The following is a 22139-nucleotide window of genomic DNA, read 5'->3' on the forward strand; positions in this document are numbered from 1 at the left end:
TAAATAAAAAATTCATTGAAATATAATTTCAATAACACTTTAGAATTTATATATTTTGTAAGCATGAAGTCATAATTCATAAGGACAGAAATAAATAAAGTTAAAAAAATTTGATAAACATTATTATCATATCAATGATTTACTGAAATAAAGACGATGGAACAAAAAGGTGCTTCACAGCTTCACCGTTTTCTAACACTAGCCACACAAAAAAAAAAAAAATCTATATATATCGCTGTCCAACTTGTTTTAATAGTAATATATAGAGTAGAGTATAGTAGCTGGAGCTGGTTCCAATTTCACAAGACACGTCACAAAATATATAGACATAGAATTACAATAGAAGAAGTGTCTTACTCCTCCATACAATCTCACCTGTTTGCTAATCCCACATACAAATTAAGGATGACTGAACTCACTAATAATGGCCGTGACTGCTCTTCCGTCACCGTCAAGTTCACCAAGCTATTCATTAATGGGCAGTTTCTTGATTCAGTTTCAGGTTAATCATTAATTTAATATTATGTATTATATATATTCTTTATATATTTAATTTATATATCTCTTTTTCTATATATTTTCCATTTATTTATTTGCCCTTTCATTGCAGGTTATTCTAGTTTAGTTTCCTAGTCCCTCGTTTCTATCCTCTAGGAGTAATTGTATCAAACGTCTTATCCAACAACTTAGCTCGATTCAAAATTTTACGTTGTCACTATTATTGTTTTTGAATTTAGATCCTTCCTTTCTTGTCGATACATATGTTAACTAACAATGAAAAATAATGAATTTAGATCTTTTAAATTTAAATTTTTTATTTTAAAGGATAAAGTGTAATCTTTTATTTTGAAATTTTTTTTATATTTTTTTTTATCCTATCTATGAAATAAATAGTAAAAGATCATATTTTATTCTTTAAAATAAAATTCAAAATTTAAAAAATTTAAATTCATTATTTTTCATCATTATTAGTTAACATATGTATCGACAAGAAAGGAAGGAAGTTCCAAGAGCATAAAATTATTGGTGAATTTGATAGTTCCAAATATTAACAATTTAGTGAAATATATCAAATTATCTCAGATTTTTCATTAACAATTTTATACCAAAGCAATTACATATAAATTTTTACCAAAATTATTAAATCTTGCGTCTGGTTATTACGTTGCGGCTTTTGTTGTTATTATGTTTAATTTGTATCGTTAAAAAATAGAAAATAAACAGGGAAGACATTTGAGACAATAGATCCAAGAACAGGAGAGGTGATAACAAGAATTAGCGAGGGAACCAGAGAAGACATAGATATTGCTGTTAAGGCTGCACGCCACGCATTTGACTTTGGTCCATGGCCTCGCATGCCTCCCTCTGTAAGTTTTTTTTTTTATTTTTATTTTTCGGATATAGAGCGAAAGAATTTGAGAGTTTAACGAATAACGAAAAATGTTTGGGGGAAAAAATTCAGCCAAAAGAGTGTATAAATAAATAAACAATTCAACTAAGAAGTGCTTGTTTGGGCCATTATTTTGATAAAAGAAGATTTTTTTTAATGAAAAAAATTTTTTTTTTAATGTGTTTGGCAAATTTTAGTAGTAAAAGTAAAAGTACTAAAAAAAAGATCTTTTTTTGAGAAGCTGTAATTTACATCTTTTTTTAAAAGATTTTTTTTTTTAAAAAGATGTTTTTCATCTAATAAATAAACAAAAAAGTATTTTTATATCGTCATACACAAACATAATTAATAGATAAAAAGATCTTTTTGCATGAGATACCCAAACATAAAATTACTTTTACTTTTCTATAAGATCTTTTAAAAAAAGATAACTCTAAAAAAAGATCTTTTCTTAGAAGCTCACCCAAACAAACTCGAAGTCAGCAATTATTAGCTAATTTCAATCAATAATAAACATATAAATTTAAGTATCACACCTTTTTTGACGATGATTATTTTACTTTTTATTTCTCACAAAAATTTTGGATATTAAATTAGTTATTTTAATTAATAATTACTGATTTATTAATTTAAAAATTTAACTAAAATAGTTGAATTATAATAGAATAATATATATAAAATTATAAATAAAAACGCAAAAAATATAAGAGAAAATTTAAAGAATCAATTCTATATGTACCTAAGCAATTAACTTTTTTTTTTTCATTTTTTTTTCTTTCGCGTCTCCCTCCACGCCCCTGTTCCTCCGATTGCCTCTCCCTCCGCGCATCTCTCCGTGTGACTTCTTCCTCCACTTTTTTTTATTACTTTTGGAAGTTTTTGTATAATAATTTTTAGATTTTTTTTGTTATATTTTAAATTTTTTTTGTTAGATTTTGAATATTCTTTTTATAATAATTTTAAATGTTTCTTTTCATTTAGTTTTAGATATTTCTTTTATTATATTTTAGATGTTTCTTTTTTTTTACATATTTTTTTTTTTAGATTTTAGATATTTTTTTTAATTGATTTTAACTAATTTTTTGTTTGTTTGTTTGCAGCTCAACTAATAATTAGTTGATATTCCAATTAATTACCTAGCATGATTAAAAAAATATAAATATATTTTAGTTTAAATATTAAAAGTACACAAATTTAAAAATCAACAAAGCTAACTAAAGTCTTATAGTTCTATATAAATACAACATAAAAGTCAAATATAAAAAATAGCATATATATAAGATTTTTTGTTTAAACACCTAAAAAATTTTAGCACGAAAAACTGATGCAGAATATTCTTAAAGTAGAATGGATTCTTAAAAATGTAGTAGAAGAAGCAAAAATAAAAAACACAGAAATAACTTAAGAAAAATCATTAGAGAATGTCAAAACAATATATTAAGAATGAATAGATCACAATTTATTAGAATATTAGATTACCGAAATAGAAAAGAAATTACTTCTAGACATTCTGTAAATAATTCTGTTATAGTCAAAGAAGTTATAGGAATAAACGATATTAGATCAAATATAGTAACTTTTGATGGGACAGAAATTAGCTACTCGCTAACTTCCTCTCAAATCTTAGGAGTTATAATAAAAGAAGAACCTTTTGAAATTGATAAGAGTTGGATTAATAAAAATTTTTATGCATAATATAATAAGAAATTAAGAAAATTGTATTTTATTAAATATTTTGGAAAAGCAACCATAAAAATAAGAAAAGAATTTTATGATTATTTAATAAAAATAAAATCAATCTATACTTCTTTAACTGGTTCAATAATTACTTTTAAGATTTTAAAAAAAATTTCGTCATTTAACAAAAATAACTACTATTTAAAAAACTAGCACAGGACAATTAGTAGAATCTCAATATCTACCTAGAGAAATTATAAAACTAAAAGTGGCCCAAGATTTAGAACTAAAAACCGCCCCTTATAAGGACAATGGGAGAAAAAAAATATAGACAAAAGAGACATTAAAAAAATTTATCAGCAGCTTAACTATACTAATATATACAGTCTTAGATGTTTTGAAAAATCAATTAGAAAGGATTGAACATAAACATGAACAAAACAAACCCATAAAAAATCCTATATATATTCCAAAGTCTTGTAATCAAACAAAGAACAAATGTGAAAGTCGACATAGATGAACTAAAAGAAAAACTTAAATCTATAAGCTAAGAAAAGACAATTGTTAATACAATAGAAGTTAACAAGATGACACATAAAAGTCAATACTATTCGAAATTGAGGAATTATTATCCAAGACCAACCTCTACTGATATAAGTCTTGAAGAAAGAATACAGTTAGTACAAAACAGTTTTACGAGATTCGATTTAGTAGAACGGAATCTAAACGGATTAAGTAAGCAAGCTATCTTAGACCTAATGTGGAGTATGACTATGGCAACAATTGCCTATAAGGCAAAACGAGTTAGTGATAGAGAAGTCGCAGTAATGATTACCCAAAGATTTACAGGACAATTAAAAGGATGGTGGGATAACTTTCTCACCATACCAGAGAAAGATTTAATCCTAAATAGTGTAAAACCAGAAGACCAGACACAAGATGCTACGACAACCTTAATTTTGATGATCATAAAATTTTTTTTAGGAGACCCAATAACTTTTAAAGATGGAATAGGAACCCAATTAATAAATTTAAGATGTCCTACTATGTCTCACTACAGATGGTATAAAGATGTCTTCATCTCTAAAGTAATGATGAGAGATGTATTTTTGAAAAGAAAGATTCATAGCAGTTTTACCCAAATTTTTTGCCGAAAAAATTTTACAAAAACTACAATCCTTATTTGGTGCACAAATATCATATGAGGGACTAACCTTTGATCAAATATATAATATAGTAGTGCAAACTAGAGTAGAAATATGTACTGACACTACTAGTAAGCGAGAATTAAAAATTTTTTGTCAATAATATAGTTTTACCTCTCGAAAAGCACTTAGTAACCAAAATAGAATCATTAAAAAAATAAATATAAAGAAATATACAAATAGGTACTAATCTAAAGAATCATATACAATGAAAAATAGATCAAAGAAAAATCACAAAAAAATGTAAAAATGGAGCAATAAAAAGAAAGTTGACAAAAAATACATAGTCTGTTGAAAATGCCTCATCACGTTAACAACTGCAAAACAGAAGAAAAATAAACAAAATTAGTAATAAAGAGGTAAGGCAAACTTTAGTTTCTATATTAATTGATAGTGAATTAGAAGTAGAATAAAAAAAAAAATACTCTTTCGATGATTCAAAAAACTTTATATAACAGTTAGACATAACCTCTTCTTCAAGTTTTTTAGAATTAGAAGAAGACTCATGTTTAGGGCCAGAAATATGTAATTGTGATAGTTGTCTAAAATCTTTAAATATAATTACAAGGACTCAAGAAAAGTCCGTCAATACATTAATCAGAGAAGAAACAATTACTCTAATATCTATAATAAATAAATTAGAAGATTCTCCTTTAAAAGACGAATTTATATTTCAATTAAATGATTTGCTTAGAAAAGAAGAACAAGTTTAAAAAAAAATAAGGGCAGTAGAGATTAAAGAGATATACAATAGATTTAGAACTCCTAAGAAAGAAACCTCTTTAAAGTATCTGCAAGAAGAAATAAAAATGTTAAAATTTAAAATTTTTGAGTTAAAACAGCAGGATATTTTTCTTGACCATAGAATACTAAAATTAGGAGAAAACATAATAAATTTATAAAAAAAAAGAATGATTAGAATTAATAGAAGAAAAAGAGAAAGTCATAACTCCCTATAACTATATTAATGAATTAATATTACTTATTAATCAAAAGTGGTATACTCCTATAATAATAATAGTCGAAGAAAAAAATTTGAATTTATAGCCATAATAGACTCAGGAGCAGATATAAACTGTATATAAGAAAGATTAATACCTACCAAATATTATGAAAAAATAACTAAAACTATTGTCAAAGCAGAAAATAATAAAATGACTATAAATTACAAGATTTTCAGAACAAAGGTTTGTAAAGACAAAGTATGTTTTTCAACTATTTTTTTCTAGCCAAAAGAATATTTCAACAGATTATATTAGATAACCTTTTTACTATATCCTTTTATAGTAGATAAAGATGGAATAATATCAAACTAACCTATTTTATTTGAGTTTATACAAAAATTTAAGAAAAGAGAACTTAACTTACTACAACAAGCTACTATCTCTCAATTTAATATAATAAAAAAACTAATTTCTTAAATCAAGAGATTGAATATAAAAGAATATCACAACAACTAAAAATTCAAAAAATTCAAACTTTAATGAAAGAATTAGAAGAGAGGATTAAAGAAGATCTGTGTAGTCTAAATCTAAAAACTTTCCATTATAAAAAATTATATGAAATATTATTACCATAAGAGGATAATTTTCATGAAAAGGATATCTCTATTAAGGTAAAATCTATTCAAATAAATAAAAAATTTTTAGAATAATATAAGAAAGAAATCCAAAAATACTTAGACAAAGGGTTAATTAGACCATTAAAATCTCCTTGAAGCTATACAAGGTTTTATGTAGTGAAGGCTTCATAAATAGAAAGAATTTTCAGGTTAGTAATTAATTACAAGTCTCTAAATAAAGCCTTAAAATGAATAAGATATCCCCTGCCAAATAAGAATGACTTAATTAAAAGATTAAGTAATGTTACTATTTTTTCTAAATTTGATTTAAAATCTAGATATTATCAGATATCCGCAGAAGAGAAGGATAGATATAAGATGGCCTTTTTTGTACCTTTTGGACATTATGAATGGAATGTAATGCCCCAAAGATTAAAAAATACACCTAGTGAGTTTTAAAAAATTATGAATAATATTTTTTACTCATATGTAGATTTTACTATAATTTACTTAGACGATGTACTTGTGTACTCTAAAAGAATTAACCAACACATCCAGTACTTAGAAAAATTCATCAAAATTATAAAAGAGAACGATCTTGTCTTATCTGAAAAGAAAATAAAAATATTTGTAACAAAAGTAAGATTTTAGGATATGAAATTTTTTAAGGGACGATCACTCCGATTAAAAGATCTGTCGAATTTATAGGTAAGTTCCCAAATGAGATTACCGACAAAAAGCAAGTACAAAAATTTTTAGGATGTTTTAATTATGTAGCAGAATTTTTACCAAGAATAAGAACTTTATGCGAACATTTATATAGGAGATTAAGAAAACAACCTCTTTCTTGGACAGGGAACATGTCCAAGATAGTTCAAAAAGTTAAAACTTTAATTAAAAAAATTCCTTGTTTAAGCATACCAGACCCGAAGGCAAGCTTAATAGTTGAGACAAATGTTTCAGAATTAAGGTATGGGGTTAAATAGGTCTCCCAAACTCATCAAAAGAACAAATAATTAAATATCATTCTGGGGTATGAAATTCGGCTTAGAAGAATTATGCAACCATTAAAAAAGAAATATTACCCATTGTCTTTTGTGTTTCAGGATTTCAAAAATTTTTTAATAAGCCTTTTTAATCCTAACTGATTGTAAAGCTACTCCTAGTGTGCTAAAAAATGATGTAAAAAATATAGTTTTCAGACAAATGTTTGCCAGGTAGAAGGCTATATTATCATGTTTTGATTTTACTATTAAACATATTGAAGGTGCGTGAATCAAATGCATTGCCTGATTTCCTAACAAGAGAATTTTTACAAGGTAGAAATGAGCACACAGCAAATAAGTAGTGAAGATCATGATCAACCACTTGACAAATCAATGACGTCATTACCAACTAAACAATTATCCATTAAACCTTTGACGATGTCACAGGTTGTTAAAAACGAAAAATTATCTAGATCAACTAAAAGCTTATATGAAGTATCTACAGTTAATAGATATGCATTATTACAACCATCCGATCTTTTTAAAACCAAACCACTATCCGAAGAGCATCTTTGTCATGAAAAGCCTATGCCTATGAAAATAATGGCCTTAGAAAAAGAATGGTTCAAAATTGATCGAAAAACCCTTTATAAAATAATATTCTCAAATACCTTCCATTATCCATCAGTGAGTATTCAATAAACCTGAACTTTCTATGAGTTCATTCTAGTTGATATAGGATCAATTGAACTAACCCACAATAAAAACCAACCACCAAAGACGTAATATACTCCAAAATCAAAATCATTAAAATAATAATTCTGTCAGAATAGGAAAAATCTCCCTTTTACTGTAAAAGTTTTACCAAAAAATTTGAGTCTCAAAATTATTCTTATTATGATTATATAAATGCCTGGTAGTTTACCCTACACCTATCTTCAAACCCACATTCATGGTTCATATGGTTTAACAAGAATTTTTTTTTACAATTTTTTAAATGGTTCAAGGTATGATTCCAAGAACTCGGACTGATAGAAGCCATTTTTTTAAAGGAGACTAGCCTGACCTACGAATATTTTAAAAATAAAACCTCATTTTTAGACAGCTACAAACTGATTTTCTTCATATCTACTATAGGAATATGCTGGATAATGACATAAGAATATGACTCAACAGGATATGAAGACACTCCTAGTGTGCAATATTTAATTTGAAACGTAAAAGTAAAATGGTAGAATAAATTTGATCTCAATCTAATCAGTAAAAGGGTCATTGATAACTGGATGATCATGTCTCAAAAAAGACCAAATCAACTGAACCATAGTTCAGGATTTGATAAAATATCATACGAAAAAGAGACTCATTTCCTAGCACGCAAAAAACAGATGATGGCTGCCCTTGTAGCGACTAACTTGGAAGAAGAAATTCAAAATTCTTTAAAAGCAATAAAATCAGACCCATCAAAAAAAGATGAAGAAGTTCAGTACAGCCCATGACTGTACATATTAGATACCCAAGACCCATTTGAACGTAAAAAAAAAAAATACCGAATGAAAAAATAATACACATGTTTAACCATAAAAAGAAGAGGTATCAAAGAAATTACAAAATCAAAGAGACATCATATGCAGAAGACAACAACCTCTACAACAAAATACTAGCAGAATATTAACAGAATTATAAGACTAACTACCAAATTTACAAAACTATAGCTGAATTAAAAATAGAAGCTATTAAAATCAGGACAGAGCCCCTGAATTAATCTACATAAAAAATAAGCATATTTGTAAAAATCAAAAATAAAATTGTAAAATAATTATCATAATAAAAGGGATAGTCCCCTATAAATAGGGAGGGAGAGAAGGTATTGAAGCATCTGTTTTTACACATACAATCTCCTATACTCTGTATTATCTAAAGCTTTTGTTGTTATCATTATATTTTTAACAATCATCTTTGTATTTTTCTCAGGCTTCTATATTATAATATAATAAATCCGTATTTCGTTCATATTGTGAGTATTATTAGATAATAATTATTTTTATTAATTCATTAGATATTACTCTATTGTTGATTATTTTTAGCTTTCTCTTATACTCTTGGTATTTTATAATTATTTAATAAAAATAAAATTAATTTATACTTATACTTCTTTGACTGATTCAATAAGTACTTTTAAGATTTTAGAAAAGAATTTTTTTTAACAAAAACAACCACCGTTTAAAAAATTAGTATAGAATAATTGATAGAATCTCAATATTTGTCAATTTAATTATTTCTTAATTTGTAAGTTCTTTTTTTTTTAAAAAGCAAATATAGTTTATATATTTTATTTTTAATATATATTTAATTTTAAATTTAATTTTTTTAATAAAAATATTTTGCTTTTTTTTTTCGTCATCAAGTTATCCTTTTTTTGGGATAAAATTTTTTAAAATAGTGGTTTAACATCTTTATTTGAATTCACTTATTTTCCTTCTTTCTAATACTACAATTTCACTCACAACAACTAACTGTCACTACCAACAATACTATCCCTCCGTTGCTGTCGCCTTCATCCACTCTAAATTCTAAATCTTAATTAAATTTTAAATATTAAATTTTAAACTTTAAATCATAAATTTTATGCTCGAAATTTTTTTTTTAACAAGCGAATTCAATACAATAAAGTAGAGCGATAGAATCTCAAACAAAGTCCGAAACACCAAATTCAACGAAATAAAATATGAAAACAATCCCTAGCGTTATCTCCGGCATTGCCATCAACAACAAAAGGGATTTATACTACTCCGTTCTCTGTAACTGGTCAAAGATTTGTGAAATACCTCTTCCACTCCGGCCTCCTTGTTATTAAAGATCCGCCCGTTTCTCTCTAACCAAACATTCCAAATAGCTGCAAAGAAACATATGAGTCACTTATCTCGCTCCTCTTTTCTGTTGACGACCTCTGTCTAACTCTCAAAATGCTCAGTGAATCCAGAATAGACCACAGCCTCCCAAAGTCGAATAGCCATTTACATCACACCTACCAAGTAAACTCACAACCAAGAAACAAGTGGAAGATATGTTCAATTTTTTTTTTTTTACACAATACACATATTTTATCACCATGGCTAATAATTCCTAACCTATGCAATCTTTCTTTGGTATTCACTTTTCCTATCAAAACAAACCAGCCAATAACTCCACCCGTGGCGGAACCAAACATTTCCATAATGTTTTGGTGAAACTATAGCTGGTAGTATCCTCTGGAAGTGTTTCTGACTACATCACCTGCAAAAAAGAGTTAGTTGAAAAAATACATTCTTTGTCACCATATAACTCTATCTTGCATATCATATGCTATCTTTATAAGCCTTAAAGTTTCATGTAATTGATCGACTAATTCCAACTCCCATTGAAATAAATCTCGCCTCCACTGGATTTCCAAATCCATTCTAACCCGTCTCAAAACCTACAATTCCCTATTGATAGATCCTCTTTGGTTTGAAATAGAGAAGAACCTCGAAAAATTCATTTTTAGCGAACTACTCTGTAGCCAAATATCTTCCCAAAACCTGGTCCTCCTTCCATCACCCACCTCCATAGACAATGCAGCATTTATCTTATCTCTCACGTTATGATCTTTAAACTACAACTGGCATATATCCTTCTATAGATCCTCTCTACTAAACAATGTCTGAAATGATAGCATAACATTGGGATTCAAGTTATGACGAGAGCATACCACCTTCTTTTATAGTGGACACTTCCAACATTTATTTTATGTTATTTCACCTTCACATTTTTTTTAATTTCAAATGTTTTGTTTTTTTTTTAGTTTTAGATATTTTTTATGTTAATTTCTTTCTTTTGTTGGTAAATTTTTAAATTAGTTGACTGAATTAATGGTGATTCTTTAAACTTTTTCATATATAAATGACAACATAAAATTATAAATAAATGCCAACATCTTTTTTATTATCTAGTTATTTCATATTTCTCTTGATCACAACTTTTACTTGCCCGTTAAAAATTAAATTAGTCATACACTAATATACCATTAAATATGGATTGGCAATTAACTCTTATATTGATTTTTATTTTAAATATTTTTAATTCCAGATTTATGAAATTGAACGTAATTTGATTTTGAAAAATCAGCCTCCTTCTCGTAAGCAACTATAACTGATAATAATCATAACTTATGATAATTTTTCTCATTAATTTTTTCATATTTACCTTGAATCATTTTATCTTACTCCAGGTGAGTTTGGATTGATTTTTTTTTTTAAAAATCTTATTAATTTTAATCTTTTATATAAACATCTTTTTTATTAGACAAAATAATTTGGTGTTTTAAAAAAGCAACATATTGCATGTTTAAAATGAAAAGAGACACTTAATATGAGACGGATCGAGGGAGTATAACTTTACTTGTCGCATAAACTGAATCATGATGGGTACTGCATGCAGATGCAGTAACATAATTTTCCCTGGATGTGTTATTTTGAAAGGGAGTTTTTTGGTGACCAAGATAATGGTATTTAAAAATGGTCAAAGATTGACTCACAAATTAGAGATTGACATGTAAAATGGTTGAATACAATGAGAATTATCTTAGGAGTATACTTTTGTGAATTATGTTAAAAATGGAAAAAACTAAGTTATAGAAAAAATATATATATAAATACACGAAAGGAAACAAAAAAAATAAAAAATAGCTGTGAAATTAATAAAAATAAAATTTTATATTTAAATCAATTAAATAAATATTTTATTTATTAAAATAAATAATTATAAAAATTATTACAAAAATACGTCTCCCAATCTTATCTCGTTTACATTGTAAACGATATAATTATGAATATATTTCGTTTACACTGTAAACGAGATATATAAAATTTGAAAAAATATACCTATTTCGTTTACAGTATAAACAAGATACATTTATAATTATCTCGTTTACACTAGATATGTGTATTTGTAAATATAAAAATATAATTTTTAAAAATAATAAAAAAATGTTAATAATTTAAATTAGACCAAACTCTTAAAATGAAAATTTTTAAATAATAGAAAAAATAGACAATTTCAAATAATAGAAAAGATAAACCGTTTCAAAATAACAAAGAAGATAGGTGGGTTTGAAAGTTAAAACAGTCTATTTTCCTTCTTATTTAAAAGTTCTATTTTAAGAATTTGGTCTAATTTAAATTATTAATATTTTTAATTATTTTCAAAAATTATATTTTTATATTTATAAATACACATATCTCGTTTACACGATAAACGAGATTATAAATGTATCTTTTTTACATGGTAAACAAGATATGTGTATTTTTTTAAAGTTCATATATCTCGTAACGAAATATATTCATAACTATATCATTTACGGTATAAATAAACGAGATAAGATTGAAAAATGTATTTTTATAATAATTTTTATAATTATTTATTTTAATAATAAAATATTTATTTAATTTATTTAAATAAAAAATCTCATTTTTATTAACTTCACAGTTTTTTATCCCTCTTTTTCCTTCCATATGCATTTATATTTTTTTTTCTATAACTTCGTTTTTTCCATTTTTAATGTAATTCACAAAAGCATATTCTTAAAATGTTTCTCATGATATTCAACCATTCCACGTGTCAACCTCTAATTTATAGGTCAATCTTTCGACATCCTTGGGTACCATTATTTTGTTCACCAGAAAACTCCCCTACTTTGAATCCACATGAATGTTTTCAAGCATATATATATGTATGTGATGATCAGGAGAGAGCAAAGATTATGATGAAATGGGCAGAACTAATTGATGAAAACGTGGAAGAACTTGCGGCACTAGATACTATTGATGCTGGAAAATTGTATCATATGTGCAAGGCTGTGGACATTCCTACAGCATCAAACACTCTACGCTACTATGCTGGTGCTGCTGACAAAATCCATGGGGAGGTGTTAAAGATGTCTGGGAAGTTCCATGCATACACATTGATGGAACCAATTGGTGTTGTTGGACACATCATTCCATGGAATTTCCCAACCACCATGTTCTTCCTTAAAGTTAGCCCTTCCTTGGCTGCAGGCTGCACCATGGTACTCAAGCCTGCAGAGCAGACACCACTCTCTGCTCTGTTTTATGCTCATCTAGCCAAACTGGTACCTACCATTATTATTCTACACATTATTTTAGAGTCCAGGCAGCCAGGCATAATTAGATTTTTGAGGATTTCGACGTTAGACTAATTAGTATCTAAAGGAAAAAAAAAAAAACTAATTAGATCCTCTATGATAGTAAACAGAGAGCAGTTGATAGTATCGTCTCATGCTCATATCGTAGCAACAAGACATATTACGTAAATAACAAAACACATGAGCAACTCTATTTCGTTTTGAATTATCCATAAACAAAAGGACATAACGTGTGCATTGTTTAATATTATGGAGGATCTAATTAGTATTTTTCTTCTTCAAAACTTAAGTAGTATGAGGTCGAATTTCTCATGAATCTAATTGTCATTTTACTCTGTTTTTTTTATTAAAACTACTAGCTAGAGCTAACATCCTTTTTCATATTCATTTGTCTAATTGTTACCAAAATTTCCAATTCTGAAGGCTGGAGTTCCGGATGGAGTGCTTAATGTAGTTCCCGGATTCGGTCCAACTGCTGGTGCTGCAATAAGCTCACACATGGACATTGATAAAGTAATTACTAGTTTAGTTACATGTTACACATTATTTGCAATGTTTTGAGTATGTAACATTTAATGAATAAATAAATATACATATTTTCAGGTTAGCTTCACAGGTTCAACAGAAGTAGGGCGTGAAATAATGCAAGCTGCAGCAAAGAGCAACTTGAAACAAGTGTCACTTGAATTAGGAGGAAAATCACCTCTCATTATCTTTGATGATGCTGATATTGACAAAGCTGCTGACCTTGCTCTCTTGGGCATCCTATTTAACAAGGTCAACAACATACATTTGCTTTCAATTAAAAATTACAAAAATGTTATGCGGATATTAAAAATCAGTTACTATAAATTTGTATATAAATATGTGTAATTTAATTTATTTTTTATATATATTTTATATTTTTAATGTATATTTTATATGATGACTTATTTTAATGGTTGATTTTGATGTACACCTAGCATAGTCATAAGAATTATATCTCTGCCTAATAATTCTTTTATCTGTTTCTTACTGCGTGTCACACACCATCAGGGAGAAGTCTGTGTTGCAAGTTCGCGTGTGTTTGTTCAGGAAGGTATCTACAATGAATTTGAAAAGAAGCTGGTAGAGAAGGCAAAAGCATGGGTTGTTGGGGATCCTTTTGACCCTAAATCTCAGCAAGGACCGCAGGTAATTAATTAGTTGGTTAGTTAGTTAAGACTTACGATCAATATATATATGACACATTGACACACTAACTCATTATGATTCTTAATTCTCTGGTGGCTAATTATTTTCGATATAATTGATGTAGGTTGACAAGAACCAATTTGAAAAAGTCCTTTCCTACATTGAACATGGAAAGAGACAAGGTGCTACCCTGTTGACTGGGGGTAAAACACTGGGCAACAAGGGCTATTACATTCAACCAACAATTTTTTCTGATGTGAAGGTGAGTAATTCTAAGTCATCAAGAGTTTAAATTAGGTAGATAATTAATTATTTTAACAACTGTACCGTTTAATTAGGAGGATATGCTTATAGCACAAGATGAAATATTTGGCCCTGTCATGGCACTCAAGAAGTTCAGGTAAGTGAGATAGATAATTCTATCGTTATCATTAAGGAAAAAGTGCAATAAGTAGTTAACTAGAAAGTATATATTTGATGATCTGAAAAAACAGGACGATTGAGGAAGCAATTAAGAGTGCAAACAACACAAGATATGGGTTAGCAGCGGGGATAGTGACAAAGAACATAGACACAGCAAACACAATGTCACGGTCCATTCGTGCAGGGACTATTTGGATCAATTGCTACTTTGCGTTTGGGGATGATGTTCCTTTTGGAGGGTATAAGATGAGTGGATTTGGAAAAGATTCCGGATTGGATGCACTTCACAAATACCTACAAGTTAAATCTGTTGTCACACCTATTTACGATTCTCCTTGGCTTTGAATATGACATAAACTATATATAAATTCTCCTCCTGCATTTATATATGTTTATGTATATCAAAAATAATTAGGCAGGAGGATCACGTTAGTAGGTAATCAATAATTCAATATGTTATTTCCTGCTTTCCGAGTTTTCGTATCGCACAGCAATTCTCTTCGTATAAAATATAGTTTCATAAAGTGCCTTTAATCAGAATATCAATGATTTTCTAAATTGATAAAGCGATGCAGAACCTCACGCGGGAAACATGTCGGATTACTAAAATCTCATCATATACAATAATAACATTAAAAGCCACCACTCACATAAACATCACAAAAACAACTTTTTCTAAAGACGCCTACGTGGCAAAACCTAAGCCATATATTCTAAAACCACACTTTTCACTACAAAATACTTAAAACCGTAGCTTTTTACAAGAAAAAACGTTACCTAATGAAAAAAAATAAATTAAAAGATTTAAGAGAAGAAATTATTAAACTATAAAAATTAATAGATCAAAAACTAATGATTTTAACTAATGTTAATTGTAATGACACCGAATTCCTAAAATCAATACAAAATGATTTTTCTCAAAATCTTTATTTTACTATAAGTTTTATTGAAGGACTTCAAAAATATGAAAAAACTTATATTTCACACGGAATTTCTAAAAAATGCTACCATGGAAATGATTCCTCATGTCTTTATCATACTTTTAACCCACAATTAAATTCTATAGTAGATATGCTTGAAGAAATTTTAGTATCTATAAAATTTCAAAGAAATAAGGAAAAAGAGAACCTAATATAACGAAATCAAACAGATATTAAATAAATATTTTCAGAAAGAAAATCCCAAAGAAGAAAATTTTCAAAATATAATCAACATAGCAGATTTAAAAGTAAAACCGCTATTGAAATTATGAATATTAAAGAAAAATTAGAAGAAGTTACAATGCTTTTTAAACAATTAAAAATGACTCAGGAAAATAATATTATGGAACAGGGATTTCAAATAGAAGAAGAATTAGTAAATTCTGAAAATATAGAAAATGAAGAACACATCCTAGATTATTCAAGTGACGAAGAACCAGCAATTCCAATACAAGTAAAAAAACGAAGCTGGAACATCTAAGGATAGTCAATCTCAATTTAAATGGGAAACTGGTTTTGATAATTATGCTTTTAAAAAGGGGTTTATAAATAAAGATTCAAAATATACAAAAATACCATCAAAATACATTCCTAAAACCCAGGAAATGGAAGGAGAAAGAATACCAGATTTAGACTGTAAAAAGAATGAAAAAGAAATTTTCGAAAATTGGTTGAATTCCTTCTTATTAGAAGCCTTTACTAATCCAAAACTTAGTGAATTATCTGGAAGAGATATTTGGAATTACATAGGGTTTCATACTAAAGGAACTATAAGAGATTATATGACATCAATAGAAAACCAAATAATAGAAGAATTAGCAACAAAAACAACAGCTTATGACAAGATATTACATATAATGATGATTCTATATAAAGAATTTTTTGGAAAAAATATTATAGATCATAGACAAGAAGTCTATAATAAGGAATATTAAGAAGCAAAAAATCATTTAGCTAATATTCAGATATATGATTTATGTAATGTGGAGTCTTATATATGTGAATATAGAATACATTATTATAAATTAAAAGAAGAAGATAAAAATCATTATCTTAGTATGTATATAACAAAATTTCTATATCCTGCTAATGAATTTATAATGGGAAGATTTATAAGAGAAATAAATAGGGGAACAATTGAAAATAATTTTGGTGGAGCAACCTCTGCAATAAGAGAGGAAATAAAAGAACGTTGTATGTAAGAAGCGACTTAAAAAAGATTTGCAAATATAATTAGAATTTACTGTCAAGATAATGAAGAGATACCCCAAAAATATGGTCTTAATAAAAATTTTCAAAGAAAAAGAAAATATCAATTTAGAAAAAGAAAATACTATCCAAACTGGAGAAAAAAGAGGTATTTTAGAAAAACAAATAACAATAAAAACAAAAGACAAAAAAGTGACTATTGCCCAAATAAAAAAGAAAATTGTAAGTGTTGGTATTGCCAAGAAGGACACTATGCAAATGAATGTCCAAAAAAGAAAGATAAAAAGAATCTTACCAAACAAATAGAAATTGCTAAGTCTTGTTTCATGGAACCATTAGAAGAATCTGATGATAACCTAGACTATATTTTTGAATATGTCTCAGAAACAGACTCAGAGACTGAGTAATAATGCCACATTTATTACTATAAAAATAACAGAAAAATTTATAAATTCTTTCATAGATACTGGAGCAACACAATGTTTTGCTAGTACAAATATAAAACTTGATTGGAAAAAATTAAAGAAACCATTAAGAGTTAGAATAGCTGACAAATCAATACATAAAATTGACCAAAAAGCAGAGATGGCTGAAATTTTTATTCAAAATTATAGGTTCATTGTTCCATCTATATATATGTTAGATTCTGGAATAGATTTTATCATAGGAAATAACTTTTTAAAGCTATATCATCCATTCATTCAAGAATTAACATATATAGTTTTAAAAGCTCCACACAATTCTTCAATAAATCAAAAATTAAAACATATAAAAATACCAACTACTACTATAGATAAGATCTTAAAATTTAAAATATTTTCTATATTAGAGACATGTTATTTAAATTTATACCTTCAGATAAATATTCCAAAAAATAATCTTGAAATAAAGATAGAAGAACTATTGGATGAAATTTGTGCTGAAAATCCTTTAGATATTAAAAACACAAATAACGAATTAGTAAGCATTAAATTAAAAGATACTACAAAAGAAATAAATGTTCCAAATAAAATTCCTTATTCCGCAAGAGATAGAGAAGAGTTCTCATTAGAATGTAGAGATCTTTTGGAAAAAGGAATTATAAGATTAAGTAAAAGTCCTCATGCGGCTCCAGCTTTTTATGTCGAAAATAATAATGAAGTTAAAAGGGGAAAACGAAAAATGGTTATTAACTATAAGAAGATGAATGAAGCAACTATTGGTGATGCTTATAAACTTCCAAGAAAAGATTCTATTTTAGAAAAAATCAAAGGAGTAACTTGGTTTTCATCTCTTGATGCAAAATCAGGATATTGGCAACTTCGTTTAGACGAAGAAACAAAGAAATTAACTGCTTTTACTTGTCCAACAAAAGAATCAACAAGTGTGTTGCTCTATGAATGGAATGTATTACCATTCGGATTAAAACAAGCCCCAGGTATTTATCAAAGATTTATGGAAAAAAATCTAAAATAGTTAAATGAATTTGTTTTAGTGTACATTGATGATATACTAATTTTTACAAAACAGGATAAAGAAGATCATCTTCAAAAATTATTAATAGTTTTAGAAAGATGTAAAGAAAAAGGATTAGTTCTTAGTAAAAAGAAAGCAAGAATAGCAAAACAAGAAATAGAGTTTCTTGGATTAATTTTATCCACTCAAGGAAAGCTAAAACTCCAACCAAATGTTCTAGAAAAGGTAAATTTATTTTCTAATAAAATAGAAGATAGAAAACAATTACAAAGATTTTTAGGGTGTATAAATTATATTTCTGATCAAGGATTTTTAAAGAATATAACAGAATACACTAAAAGCTTATTTCCAAAAATAAGTACTAAAAAAGAATGGAAATGGGATGAAAAAGATAGTATGCAAATTCAAAGAGTTAAAGAATTATGTGAAAAACTTCCAGAACTTTATATTCCAGAAGAAAACGACTACTTAATAGTAGAAACAGATGCTTCAGACATAACCTGGTCAGGATGTCTAAAAGCTAAGAAAGCTATAAAAAGTTTGGAATAAGAAAAAGAATCACTAGATTCTAAATATTTCCCAAAGAAATTATTTTGCAGGTATATTTCAGGGACTTTTACTCCAACAGAACAGAGATATACCACTCATGAAAAGGAAACTCTAGCAGCAATTAAATCTCTTAAGAAATGGAAAATTGATTTACTACCCAGAGAATTTACATTAAGGACAGATTCAAGTTACCTAACAGGTTTCATACGATATAATTTAAAAGTTGATTATAATCATGGACGATTGGTAAGATGGCAATTATTTTTGTTACAATATCCAATAAAAATTGAATATATTAAGGGTGATAAAAATGTTATTGCAGATACATTAACAAGAGAATGGAGTTCGTCTACAACGCATTAGATCAAGAAATTCAAAAATATGAGCAAGAACTCGAAAAATGCAAGCATTGTCAGCAAATAAGGACACAGATCCAATCCCTCAAGAAGGCCATTGAAACAATGAAATCAACACAACAAGCAAAACCATCAGAGTTCAGCCAGCTAAGCATGGTGGACAAATCAGGTGAAGAAAAAATTTCAGAAAATAAAACAATTGCTGAAATTATTAAAAAATCCACCCAAGATAAAAAATATTATGTAATTTATAATGGCCCTATGAAAGGTGTATATGATGCCTGGGAAAAAGCGGCACCATTCACACATCAATCAAGGATAATTCATAAAGGAGGATTTTTAACACTGGAAGAAGCAAAGGAATCCTTCAGGGAATATGAAGCTCTCCATCCAGAGCAAACCCTAAAAAGAGCAGATAAAGCTCCAATTCAAATTTAGAGAATAGGGATAATTAGAAACATTCCTACAAGGGCTGAAATCAAGGAAAAGAAAAGGGTCTGTAGATCAAATCTCAGAGAAACCCTTAACATAGTCCTGAATTGGACTGAAGAAAAAAGGACAATTTTGGGATATTATCCTATTGCCAAAGAACAGCTAACAAAGCTGGTTATATTTCCATATGCTTCCCCATCTGACACCTATCAGTTTTTCCAGTATGGATTAATTGATACAATTTTAATTTTTAATAATCTAAAAATTATTAGTGAGTTTCCTGCAGGATTCGTTGATGCAGTAAAGAGATTTAAAAATATGATTGACAATGTAAATCCAAGGGATATATCCCTAAAATTTACAAACAGTCAACCTATTTTTAATGAAGAAGAAGAATGCTTGGTTCCAGCACACCAAGTAATATTCATGTCCGTCTTCCCAGAAAATTTTCAACCAATTGATCAGATTCAAGATTTAACAATTTACAGTCATGAACGAAGGCTAGCCAGCACATTAGCAAGGGTCTTTGAAAGAACTCAAAAAATAACAAAGGAATCTCACACAAGGATTAATTATAAAAGTAGAAATACCCTACTTGTGTCCAGTAAAAGAAATGAAATTGAAGAAAGAGAGATGAGACTCTTAGTGGAATTTGAATCAGCATTCTACAACTTATCTGGACTTTTAGAAAAGCTCCCTGAAGGGATAAAGAAGAATCTCTGCTATTTGATAAAAGACAGAGAATACCACAAGTGCCAGCTATGTGCCTCAGAGATATCTGAAGAAAACAATAATGAAACGGAATCAACCCACATGATGAAGGAAGAAGACAATGCATCTGAAGGTCACATGATAAAAGAGGAGGACAGTGCATCTGAAGCATCTCTCAACATTATTGCATAGTGACGTAAGCACTTAGGTCATAAAGCACCAATAATGTAGCTGGTGCAAGATAACAAAACAATGACGTAAGCAATGACGTCATAAGAAGGGTAAGGATGGGAATTGTCCATCAAACCAAACTATTATAAATAGGTTGCTTAGGCAATTGTAGAAGGCATCAGACAATAGAAAGCAGAAGGCTAAGAGTATTCATATGCTAGGTGAGCAAGGAGGAAGCTGCCGAGGTGATTCTATAGTCTGAGGAAGAATTCCCTTAGGGAAAAATAATTCTAAACTCCCCTCTGGAGTTAGTATCTACAATCTCCCCTCTGGAGATAAAAACACCTTATGTAAAATATACTAAATAAAGGAAGTTTTTCTCCAGAAAGGTACATCTTCATCCTAGTCTTTAAATTATGAATTATTTAGAAAGTTTAGAATTAACAGAAGAATCTGATTATTATAGATTAACTGCTTTATTAGATAATGAAAAACAGGCTGTTCTAAAAACAGAATTAAATTTCAAATCAAATGAAAACTTTAATAAACAAAATCTTTTAAAAGAAGTTTTTAATAGAAAAAATATAATATACTATGGAAAAATTCAACTAGAAGCCCCTATAAAGATAAAATTCGCCAATGGAGAACTTGAAATAGCTTTGATAAATGATGAAGAATTGAGTAAATAGATTGAGAAAATTAAGGATCAACAAAAAAGATCTAAAATTGGATGGATTCATATTAGTACTATACAAGTCTTAATCTAATCTACATATATGAAAGGAATTAATTCACCAATAAGCTTAGCAATCTGTGACAAAAGAATTACTGATGACCCAATAGATCAAATAATCGGAATTGTTCATGGAAACTTGGCAAACGTAAATGTTAAATTCAATGCCCATCTTGAATATGCTATACCTTTATCAACTGAAAATCTTGGAAGATCTATAAGTTTGGCTTATAAATTTCACAGAAAGAATCTAATGGAACAAGATGATGAACCATTTTCAATTACATATGCAATAAATTATGCTTTAACAAATAGCCATCATAGTATAATATTTAAAAATAGAGAAAGAATTTATGTCAATGAATTATTTCAGAAAATTGTAAAAACAGAATTACCAAAATATAAAGCTATTGAAAACCCGGTTCTATTATTAAAAGAACCATTAGGAAAATTAGTTTCATCAAATTTTCAAATAAGAGAATCTAAAATTAATAGCCCTTTAAGTTTATCTAAGTTAAAGATTAAAGAAGAAAATTCTGAAATAAAAGAATTAACAAAAAAGGTTGAAAAATTAAATGAAACCCTAAACACTAAATTATGACAATAAATAAAGAAGAAATATATGTAACTTATCAAGACAAGAAACAAGAGCTCTTTGAAAGAGAAAATCGTTTGAATTATTTACAGTTCTCTGAAATAAATCAAAGAGCATTTGAAGCTCTAAAGATAATCTATGACAAGTTGAAAAAAGAAGTTGAAGAGTTACAAAAATTAATAGAATCTCTAGAAAATAGTGATGAATCAATGATAGAGTTTGCGAAAATTCTAAAATAAATAATGAAGCATAAAAAGATTGAAAAACCAGAAAATAAAATAAAAAGAAAAAGGGCAGAAAAATTAAAAAGTAAAATAAAGGAGTATAAAAGGGAATTAAGTAATCTTCAGATCGA

General features: G+C 27.8%; 1 protein-coding gene across 3 annotated transcripts; it reads left to right on the forward strand.

Annotated features, from left to right (window-relative positions):
* The first annotated feature begins 251 nt into the window (after positions 1-251).
* Positions 252-15117, forward strand: LOC107630300 (aldehyde dehydrogenase family 2 member C4). 3 transcript variants are annotated; one of them, XM_088509930.1, is made up of 10 exons: positions 304-502; positions 611-656; positions 973-1367; positions 12581-12964; positions 13421-13510; positions 13601-13774; positions 14033-14170; positions 14295-14432; positions 14509-14570; positions 14665-15117. In XM_088509930.1, the coding sequence occupies exons 3-10, from the start codon at positions 1356-1358 to the stop codon at positions 14936-14938; spliced, it is 1272 nt and encodes a 423-aa protein (XP_088366056.1). In that variant the 5' UTR covers positions 304-502; positions 611-656; positions 973-1355; the 3' UTR covers positions 14939-15117. The 3 variants fall into 3 exon arrangements, with proteins under 3 accessions (XP_020974405.1, XP_016188885.1, XP_088366056.1); XM_021118746.2 differs by lacking the exon at positions 611-656 and having other exon boundaries at positions 252-502; positions 1214-1367; XM_016333399.3 differs by lacking the exon at positions 611-656 and having other exon boundaries at positions 257-502; positions 1225-1367.
* Positions 15118-22139: the final 7022 nt, after the last annotated feature.

The sequence above is a fragment of the Arachis ipaensis genome, chromosome B3 (genome assembly GCF_059453495.1).
Source record: "Arachis ipaensis isolate K30076 ecotype BB chromosome B3, ASM5945349v1, whole genome shotgun sequence".
Taxonomy (NCBI): Eukaryota; Viridiplantae; Streptophyta; class Magnoliopsida; order Fabales; family Fabaceae; genus Arachis; species Arachis ipaensis.

Bases quoted from the DNA above. Each gene is read 5' to 3' on its own strand.
- LOC107630300 (XM_016333399.3), top strand. From the start codon at position 406: ATGACTGAACTCACTAATAATGGCCGTGACTGCTCTTCCGTCACCGTC. The intron at 503-1,224 runs GTTAATCATTAA...GAAAATAAACAG, and splicing joins GTTTCTTGATTCAGTTTCAG to GGAAGACATTTGAGACAATA. The intron at 13,775-14,032 runs GTCAACAACATA...ACACACCATCAG, and splicing joins TGGGCATCCTATTTAACAAG to GGAGAAGTCTGTGTTGCAAG.